General features: G+C 43.3%; 1 protein-coding gene across 1 annotated transcript; it reads left to right on the top strand.

Annotated features, from left to right (window-relative positions):
- The first annotated feature begins 875 nt into the window (after window positions 1-875).
- Window positions 876-4,463, top strand: LOC147420197 (F-box protein At5g50450-like). The gene is made up of 5 exons (XM_086504194.1): window positions 876-1,904; window positions 2,104-2,266; window positions 2,376-3,059; window positions 3,136-3,279; window positions 4,071-4,463. The coding sequence occupies exons 1-5, from the start codon at window positions 1,645-1,647 to the stop codon at window positions 4,185-4,187; spliced, it is 1,368 nt and encodes a 455-aa protein (XP_086360320.1). The 5' UTR covers window positions 876-1,644; the 3' UTR covers window positions 4,188-4,463.
- Window positions 4,464-13,770: the final 9,307 nt, after the last annotated feature.

Genomic DNA, 13,770 nt, shown 5'->3' with positions numbered 1-13,770 from the left:
GAGTGAAGAGGCCCTTACACGGGTCGGTCAATTTCAACCTCGCAACAAAGTTACAAAACCAGGGTGTGCCAAAAATGTTCTCGCACACGCACAACGAGGACTGAGGAGCCTTTGAATGGAAGCCTTTGAAGTTTGAACTTTGAAGGTTAAGTAAGTAAAACTGTAAAAGTAACTGGGTAACAAAAAGGCCGGGTAGAAATTCCTAGTTTTTACTGGGATCACGGTGTGGCTGAGCAGTCAACGAGGTGCTGACCAGGGCCGGCGGCCGGCAGGCACGTGTCTGCCGTTAAGACTGCGTTAGCCCGCCGTTATATCCACTCTCATTTGACCGCGCCACGTGTGCATTGACCGGCAGAGTTAACAGGGCCGGCATTCACCTCAGCGAGAGAGACTATTAATCGAGACGCATGAGAGAGAATTTTTTTTTTCTAGAGAGAGAGTGCTCCGTGCGAGGAGTTGTAAATTTGAAGTTTGAAGAATGAGAGAGAAAATTCCTTTCACTAGAGAGAGATAGCCATTAATCAAGAGAGAGAGATTAAAAAATCCAGATGAAAAATTACTTTTCTTGAGAGAGAGAGAGAGAGAGGGAGAGAGTAAGAGAGAGAATAAAAGAGCTCAAATGTGCTGAGAAGAGAGAGAAAACTAGGTTTTGCTTATTAAAGGAAGAAAAGATAAAGAGGGCAAATAAAAATGGCTATTTGAAAGCTTTATGAGAGAGAAAGCTGGGCGACGAATGAAATCACACGTGTGCCTAGAGAGATTTATAAGCCAGCTTTAGAAGCCAAAAATGTAGCTCAAAGAAGTCGTATATAGATAGAGGCAAATCCCCACGTGTGAACTCAAGAATAGAAAGAGGTAAAAGAAAGGTGTCCACTGTCCAGACTCCACTGTCGAGGAAAGGGAAAGAGGGGCTGTATGAAACGGTTGAAGGCCCGAGGGGAATGGCGAGAGAGAGAGAGAGAGAGAGAGAGAGAGAGGATTTGGCAGCAGAGTAGAGAGAGACTGGCTAGTGGTGGAGGAATTCTAGAGAGAGCAACAATGGCGAAAGCTAGAAAGAGAAGAGCAGGGGCGCTGTTATGGGTAGAGTGAGGCAATCCACGAGTGCTCTCATCAAGCGGTGGGGGAACGTGGAAGATAAGACGAAGCATTATCCCGAGGAGAGAGAGTCTATAGAAGGGATTCAAGGGTAGTAGAAGGTGAAGAAGAAACATATACACGCACCCCCCCTCCTCCCCCTTCCCTTCTTTGTAAAGAGAGGAAAGAAGAGCAGCGAAGAAGAAACACGCACACACACAATCACCCCCTTTGAAGAACCACATTTGTGAAAAAGGAAAACACCAACCCTCCCCCCCCCTCCTCCGCCAAGCGCCCTGGTCTTCCCTCTTCATCTTCTTCTTCTCGTCCCAAACTAGCTTCTTCCCCCTCCCCCTCTCTGTTGACACACACACACACACACACCCACCAGACGCGCGCATACGAAGGCACGTCTCATTTACCGGGTATGGCGTGCCGCGTCTTCTTCAAATAGTTGTCTGCTGCGTTTCGCTCACACGCATCTCCCTCCCCCCCCCCCGCCCCCCCCCGGGCCAACACACACACACACACACACACACACACACACACACACAGCGTCACGCGCATACAATGCGTACCCGCAGAGCCTCCTACTCCACTTCCTCCGACGGAATAACGTTCGTTATAAAGCCTAAATTACCTGCGCAGAAACGCCGGAAGCTGCTCTCCAGCAAGATAGCTAGCCCTCTATCTCCCGCTCCTGCTGTGTCTCCCACAAGCACCTCCTCCTCCTCTTTCGACAGGCTACATGATGAGCTTCTGGTTTCCATTATGGCGTCCCTCAGCGCTTCGGCCACGAGCCCGGCAGACCTCATCAACGCGATGCTAACGTAAGTTTATATATGCTGTATGTGGCTTGAAGGCGTAACTTCTGTGTGTGTGCATGTGTGTATTTTCTCTTCTCCTCTTCATTCTGTGCTGTGAGTGCATGTGCGTTTCTCTGCATTCTTGGTAGCTCTGTTGTCTCTCGCTCTTCAATCGTGCCTGGCGCTTGTGTGCATGCCCTTCCTCATGGCCCTTTTGTTTCAGATGCAAACGCTTCTGTGCTGCTGGTGCCCACCCGCTCGTCCTTTCGAATGCCTCAGCGTCGGCTCTAGCTGTGAAAGCCCAAAGCTGGTCAGAAGGAGCATATAGGTTTCTGTGGCAGTGCGAAAGGTCCGGCAATGTGGAGGCTACCTACACCCTGGGCATGGTACGGATCTCAATTCAGCCCACTATTGGCCTCCAATTTTTTATCCTGCTGTTGTATATGCACTAAGCATAATTTGAGGGTTATGAGATTAGTTTTTTTGCTTCTGCAGATTCGCTTCTACTGCTTTAGCGAGCGTGAGAAAGGTGCGGCACTTATGGCCCATGCAGCGCTAAAGCCACATGCGCCTGCTCTTCATTCGCTTGCAATTATACAGTTCAATGGAAGTGGTGGGAGCAGGAAGGATAAGAACCTAAAGAATGGGGCTTCTCTTTGTGCAAAGGCAGCATCACATGGTCATGTTGATGCAATCCGTGAGCTGGGGCATTGCCTACAAGATGGATATGGCATGCCCAAGAACGTCGCAGAGGGACGGCGTCTTCTCCTTGAAGCGAATGCCCGTGAAGCTGCTGCCGCTGTAGCTGCTTCTCCTCGTGCATTTGTTGAAACTGCTCTTCATTTGGCAGCACATTCTACCCGTGCAGCACGGTGCGTTCACCAGCAGGCCCTCTACAGATCGGCTATCAGCAAGGTAGAGGTTTTGGACAATAGGGAAATGAACTCTATAGGGCATGGGCACCCACTGATGCGGCTTCTTCAAGGGGGTGGGTGCTCGCTGCTCAGCGATTTTGGTTGCAATGTCCCCCCTCCAAAGCTCCATATTGCCAACCAGTTTCTTGTTGATTGGTTTTCTTTGCACCCACCACAGCAAGGGTTGCGACTGTGTTCTCATGCTAACTGTGGGAGGCCAGAAACGCGGCGACATGAGTTCCGTCGCTGCTCGGCTTGTGGGAAGGTGAATTATTGCTCAAGAGCATGCCAGGCTTTAGATTGGAAGCTGAGGCATAAATGTGAGTGTATGCCTGTTGCAGACTGGGAAGACAGAGAAGAAGATGATGCCGAAGACGATGACAATGAGGCAGATGATGGGCAGAACACATGAAGAGAAGGGGGAAGAAAGTGTGTTCTCACAAGCCTGGGTTCACACGCGGGTGTGGATCGAAGGTGGGGTAGAGGTAGGCGATTAAATTGCGGGATTAGAAGAAGGTTGAAGGGGTGACCTTTAAGAACAGCAGGCCAGGTTTGGGGGGGGGGGGGGGGGGGGGGGGGGGGGGGGTGGGGGAACAGTCTTGTTGGCCTCTTTTTTTTAAGGTTTTGGTTGAGAAAAGAAGGAAGAGTCTGGGCAAGTAAGTGCCAGCAAAAAAGGTGTGATTGTAATTCACACTTTTGTTTTTGGTCCTCTTTTTTTGAGTGCATGTACAGAAGGTGGGGGCACATGATATTGAAGCCAAATTTTTCAATGCAGCCGTTTGCTGTTCTGTATGATGAGAGAGGGAGAGTGTCTGGTGTGTTCTCTGTTTTGCCTTGCTCTGCTTAAAAGCAATTTGGCTTGGATGTCCCCTTCCCCCCCCCCCCCCCCCCCCCCCCCCCCCCCCCCCCCCCCCCCCCCTTTTTTTTTTTTTCCAGTCCCATGCTTCGCATCAGCTATGCCCACACCCGCATGTCGCATTGGTTTGAACCATAGCGGCCGTGCTCAAAGCCCCTCCCCTTTATTGCTAGGCCAACTCCCATTGACTGCCCGCATTCTTCATCAGTTTAGTGCCCTAGAAATATAGCAGTGCCTTTAAACAAGATTGGATGAGAGAATGTTGTCATCTCAAGGCATAAGTCATTTCTAAAAGTGACACTTCAACATCTCACAAATAGGCCTTCTGAAAGCTTAACAATGTTACACTACTATCCAAATTGTAGGTGGATTTTTTACTCTTGCTTCTAGCTTGTTACATCTGCTGCCCTTTCCTGGCAGCTGTCAGATGCACACCATGTCAGCATTCAGAATACGAAGCCTGAGGCTCTAGTCTCTTGCTGGCATGTCAGTGGCGGGATCGGGCTGAGGTGTTTTGACAACTCAGAGCACTCATAATCCAGACCCTCCAAGTCTAGGTATTGCTGACTGGTCAGCACACGCAAAGCAGCCCTACTGTTTGATGCTGTTTCTGTCAGAGCTTCATGGTTGATCCCCTCCCCCAAGACCATTGACGGCTGGGAATGGCTGCCTACTGACCATGCCTGTAATAAGGGCTCCCAGCCTCCGTCGATCGCCCATGATTATTGGGAATGGTGAGCTGTTGTAGACAAAATGATTGATATTGCTCTCAAACAACAATACAGAGCTGAGTAAGCTTGCTCTTTGATTTCCTATTGTGATAAGAGGAGAAAAGTTTGTCAATAAATTGAGAGGAATCTTGAAAAATTCGAGGCATTGACATTCATTGTTGCGAGTATAACTCGACAAAAATTTAAGAAGAGATTAGAATCTCGTCTCTTTCATGCCTTGGTTTTGTTATGAGCACTTCTTGAGCTAGCGAGAGTAGGCATTCACAACATACAATAGCTTGAAATCTAATTACCACATTTAAATCTTGATCACAAGACTTAATTCTTGATTGAAAGAACTGAATACAAATCTTGGATTACAAGATTGGAGTACAAGGCAAGACTTGATTTCAATAACACGAGTTGAACACAAAACAAGAAAGAGAACTTAGCTTGAAGGAACCTCCCAAATGGTGTTCGCAAGAGCATCCTCTCCGGCTTAGTTGCCAGAGCTCTAGAACACTCTTCCTCTCTTTCTCCTATTTTTGTGAGCTTTGGCGAGCGTTTGTAGGTTGATCATTATGTCGGAATGCCCTTTGAGCTTGGGTTGCACAGATTTTTGATTTGGACTCATTTCGGCCTCTATTTCCACTACAGGCAATTTTGTCATCTTGTGCAAAAATTCTGTCAATACCTTTTTCTTGTTAACAAGTCCCTCACAATCTTCTAAAGTTTATGCTATATAGCACATGTTCTTGCCTTGTTTCTCCTCTTTTTGGACCGTTTTCACATAAGGTGTACCATTTGCCATGGTCGACAACAACACATATATTCAAGGTGTTTGTTGCTGAGGATAGATTGCATAGGGACAATTAATCTATGTGGGCTACATGATGCAATATATCCTTGTGTCAAAGGGGGTTTAGAACATTGTGTAGGACATTGATGTACGTCCTGGTTTTGAGGATATAGGCGATGTTCAAAGATTCAAGAAGGAAAAGCATGGCTATTCAACTAAAGAGAGTGACGCAGTTAGAATGGTGTTTGGTCCCACTAACTTTTGAGACTATTTATTGGGAAAAATATTTCGCTTTTGTGTCGATCATCAAGGTCTATTAAGTCTGGTCAATCAACAAGGTCGTCGTCGAGGGAGGATTGATTGGATGGATGATGTTACTTTTACAGTTTGAGTTTAAAATATTTCATAAGCATGCCAAGACTCATTGTGGTACATATTTTCTATCTAGAATTATTGAAGGCATCTCACCAACATCATTGAGAGATGAGTCAATAGATGTTGAGTTATTTTAGATCTCAAGTGTTGAAGATCCAGATCTAGAATGGCAAGAAGTTAACGAAATTTTGTGGTATGGAGATTTATCAATTCACTTGTTGTAGTCCAATAAAAAGGTAGTGATCCTCAAAAGTCTAAAATTCATGATAATTATAGGACCTTTGTATAGATTGGGCATTGATGGGGTTTTAAGAAGATACATACCCATGCAAGCAAGAATAAAGGTTATGACTAAAGCCTACACTAGGAGCTTGGGAGAAAACTTCTCCACTAATATCACTCATAAAAAGATTATGCAAGGTAGTTTGTGGTGGTAGAGTATGATGCCAAATGTTTGAAACTTCTATAAGAAGTGATATTTGCTAAAAAATGGATAGACCCATTGCAACATATATGACACCATTGACCACCATTCAACCTTTAGATATATTTATGAAGTGGAGATTAGATCTTATGGGGCCTTTCAAGAAACTCACACTCAAGAAGAATAAGTACATTGTCATGGCAACCTGCAATGTTAGTAAATGGGTAGAAGCCAAGAAACTCCCAAACAACACAACCAAGTCCATAGCTTGCGTGGCTCATATATGAACATATTATATGTTGGTATGGCTAGAAATAGTCTTAGTTTAGAAAACTCATTTTATTAATGAAACTATTCAAATCTTGGCCAGGATATTCTTCATCAAGAATTGGAAATCAACATCATACTATCCCAGATACAACGGACATGCTATGAGTAGTAACAAGACTAAAAAGAATATTTTGACTAAGATTATTTAGAAAGAACCTCACAATTGGGATAAGAAGCTTCTGACATGTAATGCCTTGGGCTATGAAACTGTACTCTCCTCTTAACTTCTTGCATCCTTATAGGCAATGCCCAAGCTTGGTTGGATACTAACTTACCCTTGGACCCACATTAACCCCCCCTGGAGAAGTGATTTTGTCCTTGAAAACAAAAGTGAAAAATTTATTCTTAAGAACATTAATGTTTTCCAAGGTGGCACCTTCTTCAGGCCAGTCTGTTTACTTGACTAATGCTTGATGATGCACATGATGACGAGTATGTAAATCATGATAGTCTAAAATGTGCTCGGGTTCATGCGACTGAGTTAGAGGTTTAGTGAAATCAACCAAAATCTATTTATCAATGACATTGCCATCCCTATGCAAGCGTTTAAGTAAACGAATTACATGAAAAACTAGATGAATATGAGATGCAATGTCAGAAAGTGTGGGGTCGAGTTGATAATGTGCGTAACCTTTGGCTATGAGAGTTTGTGATGAGAATCAAAAACACTATGTGAAAATGTGTTTATGAAAAATCACCAACCCTCTTTCTAAATATGATTTAAAGTCTAAGAGCGTTCATGACAAAACATTCACAAACCCTCTTTCCGATTGTGCTTGGAATCTGCTCGTTTTTGGAAGCGAGTTCGTGATGAAAGGATCACCACATCCAATTTTACTTAAAAAGAGAAATTAAAAACATTAAACTTTCAGCCATGAAACCTCAACTCTCATACAAACACAAATCCCATTCAAAACCCAAAACTCCTTCATGAATCATGTAGCCTCGCCCACAATTACATAGTTGTACTTCAAACAGTTGAAGGAATACACAAGCTTCCACCGAGTTTTTAGAGATATAAGAACTTTCATATTGAAGCCCACACACCATTTTGATGAAGGGAAACTGTAATTCATTCCCTCACAAGCTCAAATACAAGGTTGCGAAGAGGTATGATTGCATTACACATAGATTAAGCAACCATGAAGGAAACTGCACACAAAAGTGAAAAATTGCAGGTTTATTTACTAAAAAGCATTCCTCTCTCTCTTCCCCATGGAAATATCAGTTGATGTGTCAATTTTTGAGCCATTTTACCACTTTTGACCAAAACTAGGTCATTTTCAACTCATTTTTGATGTGAAGAATCCCAAACAAATTAAAAAAAAACCTAAATTTGTGAAATCACTTGCATAAACATAAAAAGCGTAGATATGCATCAGTTTTCATTGAGTTTCTATTTTGGGTCATTTTCCATGCAATTTTACGTTAGTTGCTATTTTTGACAGTTTTTTCCCGCATCTGTCTTTGTAGGCAAGGTGAGTGTGCCACCATGAAACAATTAGAATATGTACATCACAAAATCAAATTAGGAATCTTATCAATTAGAAAAACCCACAATAGCGCCATATCTAGGGTCACGACTCCCCAGATAGGTATGCACATGATAGCGATCGTAGTAGCCGCACGGTATGTACATAACTGCTTTTATTCCCATGCATCAAAAAGTGTCGAAAGTGAGGTGAATGTTTTTATTTCACATTGTTCATGTGACAACATGACATCCACTCCCTCGAAACCTACACACCCTCCAATATGTGCCAACATTTTGGCTATGTATGTTTAGTCTTTAATAAGATTTACAAATATTTGGATGTCATTTTCATCTTCCGCAAAGTCTAGGAGTTCATCCTCTGTTTCTTCATCCTTATCCATGCAATGTCATTAGGTTCTTCATCTTCATTTTGTTGTGAATCAAAAGGATCATTGTCGTGTCTCCTCTTGAATATTTTGTTTCTTTTGTTTGGTATGGGAATTTATAGCTCTGTTCCATCAATATCGCTGATTGAAAACATATTTAGCCCAAATCACCCTTTTGAAAACTTTCTTTGTGTGGTGTGCTGGTTGTCAAGGCTACAGTCACACATTAAGACCCGATCACCCTCTTCAATAGGCTTTGGTTGAAGCCTATTTCTTTTATCAAACCTATCTTTATTCTTTAGTCTTGTATCCTTCAGTTGAGATTTTGCAATCTCTATGTCTTCATGTCTTCTTTCTAATTTCATTATGTGCAATGCAGGTGGAATTTCCCTATTTATACCATCTTCTCAAGGTAACAAGTTTCAAGTAGGAACGACATCCTCAATTGGCATGACTGGCTTTTGACACATCCTTTCAGTAGGCATGTAACCAAATCATAAGTCTTCTACACTCATAGTTGACCTTCCTTAAAATTGGTGAAGATAGTAGCAATTGATTCAAATTTCTCATAGATTCTACATGTACATTGTTCCACTAATACCGTTGGTTTTTCCTCAGCAATTGAAAAAGAGGATTTGCAACATGTGCATAATGTGGAATCCATATGAGATAGAAGACACATGTGCCTAAAAATCTTTTCACCTTCGTGATGTTTATGTACGATTCTTTCATCTTCTGCATTGCGTCCACTTTAGTTGGACAAGGTCGATGGCCATGAGGATTACAAAGATGCCCCACAATCAATACTTCTTCAAATCCAAACACTGATTTTTTCTCAGATAAGGTAAGGTTGACTTTTTCTAGCCTTGTTAAAATTTTGTCACAATAATTGATATGGTTTGTCACATACTTGTGGCACCCCCTCGAATCTAGAGCCTCATCTTTTTTGGTTATGTCGCATCCTTTGATTGGCATGCCATCAAGAAAGGGAATTGTAATTTTAGGTATGAAGTCACATGGGACTTTGTTCATACTATTCATCATGTGCGCAATTACGGAGTTGGTTTCTCCCTACGGTAAGGTGCACATCCTCACCAAACCCAAAGGTGTGCTCATGGTAGTCAAGTTCGTGCTGTCCATTGCTAGTTGGAGCTGATTATATCTTGAGTACAAATATGTCATACAATATATTGACCTTCCTACAAATGCCTCTGCAAACTCATCTACAATTGGCTCTGTACCCATAATCCTGATTGTGACTTTGTCAACAAGTTGCATGTCTTGAATGAAGCGCAAAGCTCCATTTTTCTTTGGTATTGTGAACCATCTATTTGAGTAAGGAGCACATGAAGGCTCCAAAATCCCCATCTTTATCTTTTCATTGAGTAAGTCTATGAGCTTTGGCAAGGGAGCTTTTGACACTAGAATCGGTCGTAGAGACTCCAAGGCACATAAGGTATAATGATTACTACCATTGGTTTGACTATAGAAGGATCCACACACCCTATCTCATGCAGCTCAAAATGAAAAATATTTTCCATGTTTGGAGAGCATCTGTTCAAAGAATTTCCTTCCAACCTATGCCAAGGAGTCATTGCTTCCAAATTTTAACATCGTCAAGGACTCTTGCATAAACTTGTGACCAATTCTTTTTGGATCTCGGAGACTAGGTTGCAAAGAGGCGTGCTCCATCTTTTCCTTGCAATCTATAGGCAAAGTTACTATCACTTGCTTCACATTCTTTGCTACAGTCTTGTACTTTGTCTTCGCTCGCACTTATGTATCTTTTTTTGCGTTGATAAACTCCTCATCCTTGAAAGCTTCAATGATTCTATACATGTCCATAGAAGCTACTTTTACTAGGTCATTTCCACGTTGAAAACTAGAACCTTATATAGTATTGAGATCACTCATAGTATCTACAAAAGAAAACCTCTTCAAGAACATATAAATTTTATTCATCTTCATCTAGAAAATCATGTTTTTAATATTTTATTTGTACACTATTTACATGTTGTTTTTGTCCTTTCTTTAGGCCTTGAAGCATTGTAAAAGATACTAATCCACCCTTTGCTATAAAGACACATGTTGAAAAAGTTTCATCCCCCTTTGGATAAGGCAAGAGCATGTTTCTTCCTGTACCATTGCACTCCGGCTTTACAGTGGTACTCGACCAAAACCCCTCATCTCCCTTTGATCTCAAAACTCCTTGCTTGATTTTGGTAGAAAATGGTCCCTTAGGCTGTCATGATTTCTCTCATGGTCAACACAAACTGTCAAGAATTGAATGACTCAGTTTTCGTCTTGCTTTTGACCCTGCCATAAGCAGAGCCATCATCTAGTAATTCTATCTCCATTCGCATTGCGGTGATGTATGGTTATACAAGGATTAGAGGATAGCTTGACATCTCTTGGACAAGGAAATTTCCCTCATTTTTCACATCCCCTATGGTTACATTAATATTTTGACAAGAACCATAGAGATCCTCCCAATGAGTTGTATGCGACCCTAATCATCCACCTGTGTTCAATATTGATTGGCCACTTTCCCTTCATTTAAAGACTCTTGGACATGAGGTTAATCTCCGAACCATGTTCTATCAAGGCCACATAAGGCTCTTCAATATCTCCCACCTTAACCAAGGTTTCTGTTGTAGCCCTTGCCCAATGATTTCTAGAATGAAGGCTCTTATGAATGGCTTCCTCTTCATCTTCATCTTCAACCTTAACATGCCTATTTCTACCATCCGAAGGCTGGTATTAGCTTACAACATTCTCATCTTCATCCTTTTGTTGTACTTGTATCACATGCATCTTTGAAGCACTCCCTTCAACCTCTGATTGGATAGACTCCGTTAAAGCTTGTTGTTTTCTTCTTATAATGTCAATGATTTCCTCATGAAACTCTCCTTTTGCAAATGCCAAGGACTTCTCCCAATGTAAACTCCACCTTGCTAGTTAAGATCCTTTCCTCTAAAACTTTCTTTAAGTTTGTATCTGCTTCAATCTCTGATTGTATCTTACAGGATGGGCCTTTTCCTTTGCTCTTTTCTTTATCTTGCTTTTCTTTTGGTGCATCATCTCTCATTGATACTTCTTGTGATGGAGGTGCCCTTGAAATAGGCTCTTGAGAGGGACCCATATCATTTCTTCCTCCACCTCTGTTAACCCTCACGGCTCATGGACACCCTATCACCTACGAGACGGACGTTGTAACCTACGGTGGACATTGTATTATTTATTTGGTAGAGTCAGGTACCGGGCTTGTCGGTCCAATAGGAAAAGGGTAAGAGTGATCGCCGATGAGAGGCGCACTCTAACTGGGACATTCAAGGGATTAGTTGGCTAAGCATGGGTGCCCAAGTGTGAATGGGGTGAGCTCATATAAAAGCCAACTAAACCTAAAATTCACTCATTCTCTCATTTGTGCAATAGAAGAGTGCTCTTGCTCCATCTCCATCTCCATCTTCTTCTTCTTCACCTCCTTGTGTGTGTGTGTGTGTGTGTGTGTGTGTGTGTGTGTGTGTGTGTGTGTGTGTGAGAGAGAGAGAGAGAGAGAGAGAGAGAGAGAGAGAGAGAGAGAGAGAGAGAGAGAGAGAGAGAGAGAGAGTGCGATCGAGCATTGCGGCGGCACGATGGCGGTGAAGCGGTTGAGCGCGACGTAGCTGCGTCTCCTTCTTCTTCGCGGCGAGAAATCCTCCACGGCAGGAGCATAGAGCGGTGAGTGACACACCATTGCCCTCTTTTGAGCTTACTAGTTAAGCTAGTTGTGTGCTTGGAGCCGTCTGTGGCTCGCACACAGTGTTAGGCAAGTCCCTTGCTTCGACCGTGCGGCAAGGAGTGCACATTTTTGGCGCCGTTGCCGGGGAATCGCCCTGCACTAAGCCCAAGAGGCACTTTGTGCTTCTTCTATGAGTTGTTTGTAGTAGGAAAGAAGAGGAAGAGGAAGAGGAATGAGTTATTTTTTTGCAAGTTGTTAATTTCTGTATTGTCTGCAAGTTCTGTGATTTCTGCATAATCTTGTGTTTTCTGTTTGCACACAGTCTTTGCACAATTAGTAGTCGTTAGCTTGTTCGCAGTGAATGAGTAAGTAGGTAGATAATTAGCAATTTCTGTTTGCACACAGTCTGTACACAATTTTCTATTAGGGTTTGCTTGCACACAGTCTTTGCACAGTAAGGTAGTGAGAGAGGAAGTAGGTGGACAATTAGCTCACTGTCAGTAAGCAGTTAGCAGAGTGGTTAACAGATTAGTTAGTAGATTAGTTAGTGGTTAGCAGCACTGTTAGTAAGTAGATAAGGTAGTGAGCTGTGAGCTGTCGACAGAGAGGTTAGGTATGTGTTGACAGTGTGTGTGGCTAAGAAAGGGTCACCTAAACCGCGCGCGGTCGTCGCCTAAAATTTTTTTTTTAAGCGTGAGTAACTGGGGGGCTACACTAAAATTTTGATCGGGATCGGTTCCCCAAGCCCAAGCCCATGCCCAAGCCCAGGCCTTAGCCCTTAGTCTTATGATATATACTAGACTCACTCTTATATATATACCCTACCCCCTCAAGAGGGAATGAGAGCATGTGGGGCAAGTCCTCCACTCTCCTCCCTTCTCTTCCCACTTGCACTCTTAGACTTTCTAATTTGGGCCTAGTTCCCTACTAGAAATTGACGGTTTTGGGAATTCCGAGGGCATAAAGTGACTAAACGGAGGGCTGTAAAGCACGGCACGTCCCTCTGACCGAGATGCTCGTTTTGAGCTATCATACGTTCTATTCTATAGCTGGGTCAGAAAAAAAGGACCAAAAAATCAAAAAAAAGAAAAGAAAAGAAAAGACTTGGGTTGCAAAACACCCAAAAATACTAGGTGAGCAGCCTTCACGGGCACTCGCTGACACTTCTAGGGGATCCGAGTCATATGAACCTACGCTCTGGACGAGTGTTAGAGCACGAGCATATTGGTAGTGCCTCCATTTACGCGGGCACCCTTTATTCCTCCACCCTAGGTTCTGGACCTTCGGCCGGGACTCAAGGTAGCGCGACCCAAGATCCTCATATCGCGTCTAGTGATTCTTCCTCTGACTACGAAGTCATGGAGGGGTATCCTACACCAAACCCTGATAGTTCAAGTCAAGACATGCATGCCATGGGCCCACAGCCCGAGTCCAACGTGTTTAGCCGCTTAAAAGAGACCCTTAGTAGAGCTACTCGCTCTGAACATGCGGTTAATGAAATAAATGAAGGGAGTGGGGAAGTAAATTCGTCATTCATGTCTAAAATAGACCCTATGCTTCTTGAGAGTGTGCATGTGAATGTTCCATCCATTGCACCTCCTGATCCTTTAGGACTATCTCCCTTTGAGGTTCTACTACCCGATGGTAGGAGTTTTGCCGAAGTACAAGAGATCGAACGCTATATGCAAGCAACAAGGGAGAGGGAAATTGAGAACCTACGAAGGCTAGAACAAAGTCGAGCCCTGAAAGCAAAGGCTCCTATGACAACAATCATGCCAGCCGAGCAACCGAGTGCTCCCAAGGTAGCAGTCACGGAGGGGCAAGAGATGGGGAGCAATAATGCTTCCACTTCGAGGGAAACCTCCAGCACGCCAGGCCTAGATGGGATATTCCTAAATGAA

The sequence above is a fragment of the Adiantum capillus-veneris genome, chromosome 28 (assembly GCF_014529385.1).
Source record: "Adiantum capillus-veneris isolate H3 chromosome 28, ASM1452938v2, whole genome shotgun sequence".
NCBI lineage: Eukaryota > Viridiplantae > Streptophyta > Polypodiopsida > Polypodiales > Pteridaceae > Adiantum > Adiantum capillus-veneris.
Note: the sequence above shows the minus strand (reverse complement) of the source record. Positions and strands in the feature narration are given on the sequence as shown.

What these genes read in the sequence shown, in the direction of transcription:
- LOC147420197 (XM_086504194.1), top strand. Translation starts at nt 1,645, where the DNA reads ATGCGTACCCGCAGAGCCTCCTACTCCACTTCCTCCGACGGAATAACG. An exon ending in CTCATCAACGCGATGCTAAC is followed by an intron (nt 1,905 to 2,103) that starts GTAAGTTTATAT and finishes CTTTTGTTTCAG; the next exon opens with ATGCAAACGCTTCTGTGCTG. An exon ending in CTACCTACACCCTGGGCATG is followed by an intron (nt 2,267 to 2,375) that starts GTACGGATCTCA and finishes TTGCTTCTGCAG; the next exon opens with ATTCGCTTCTACTGCTTTAG.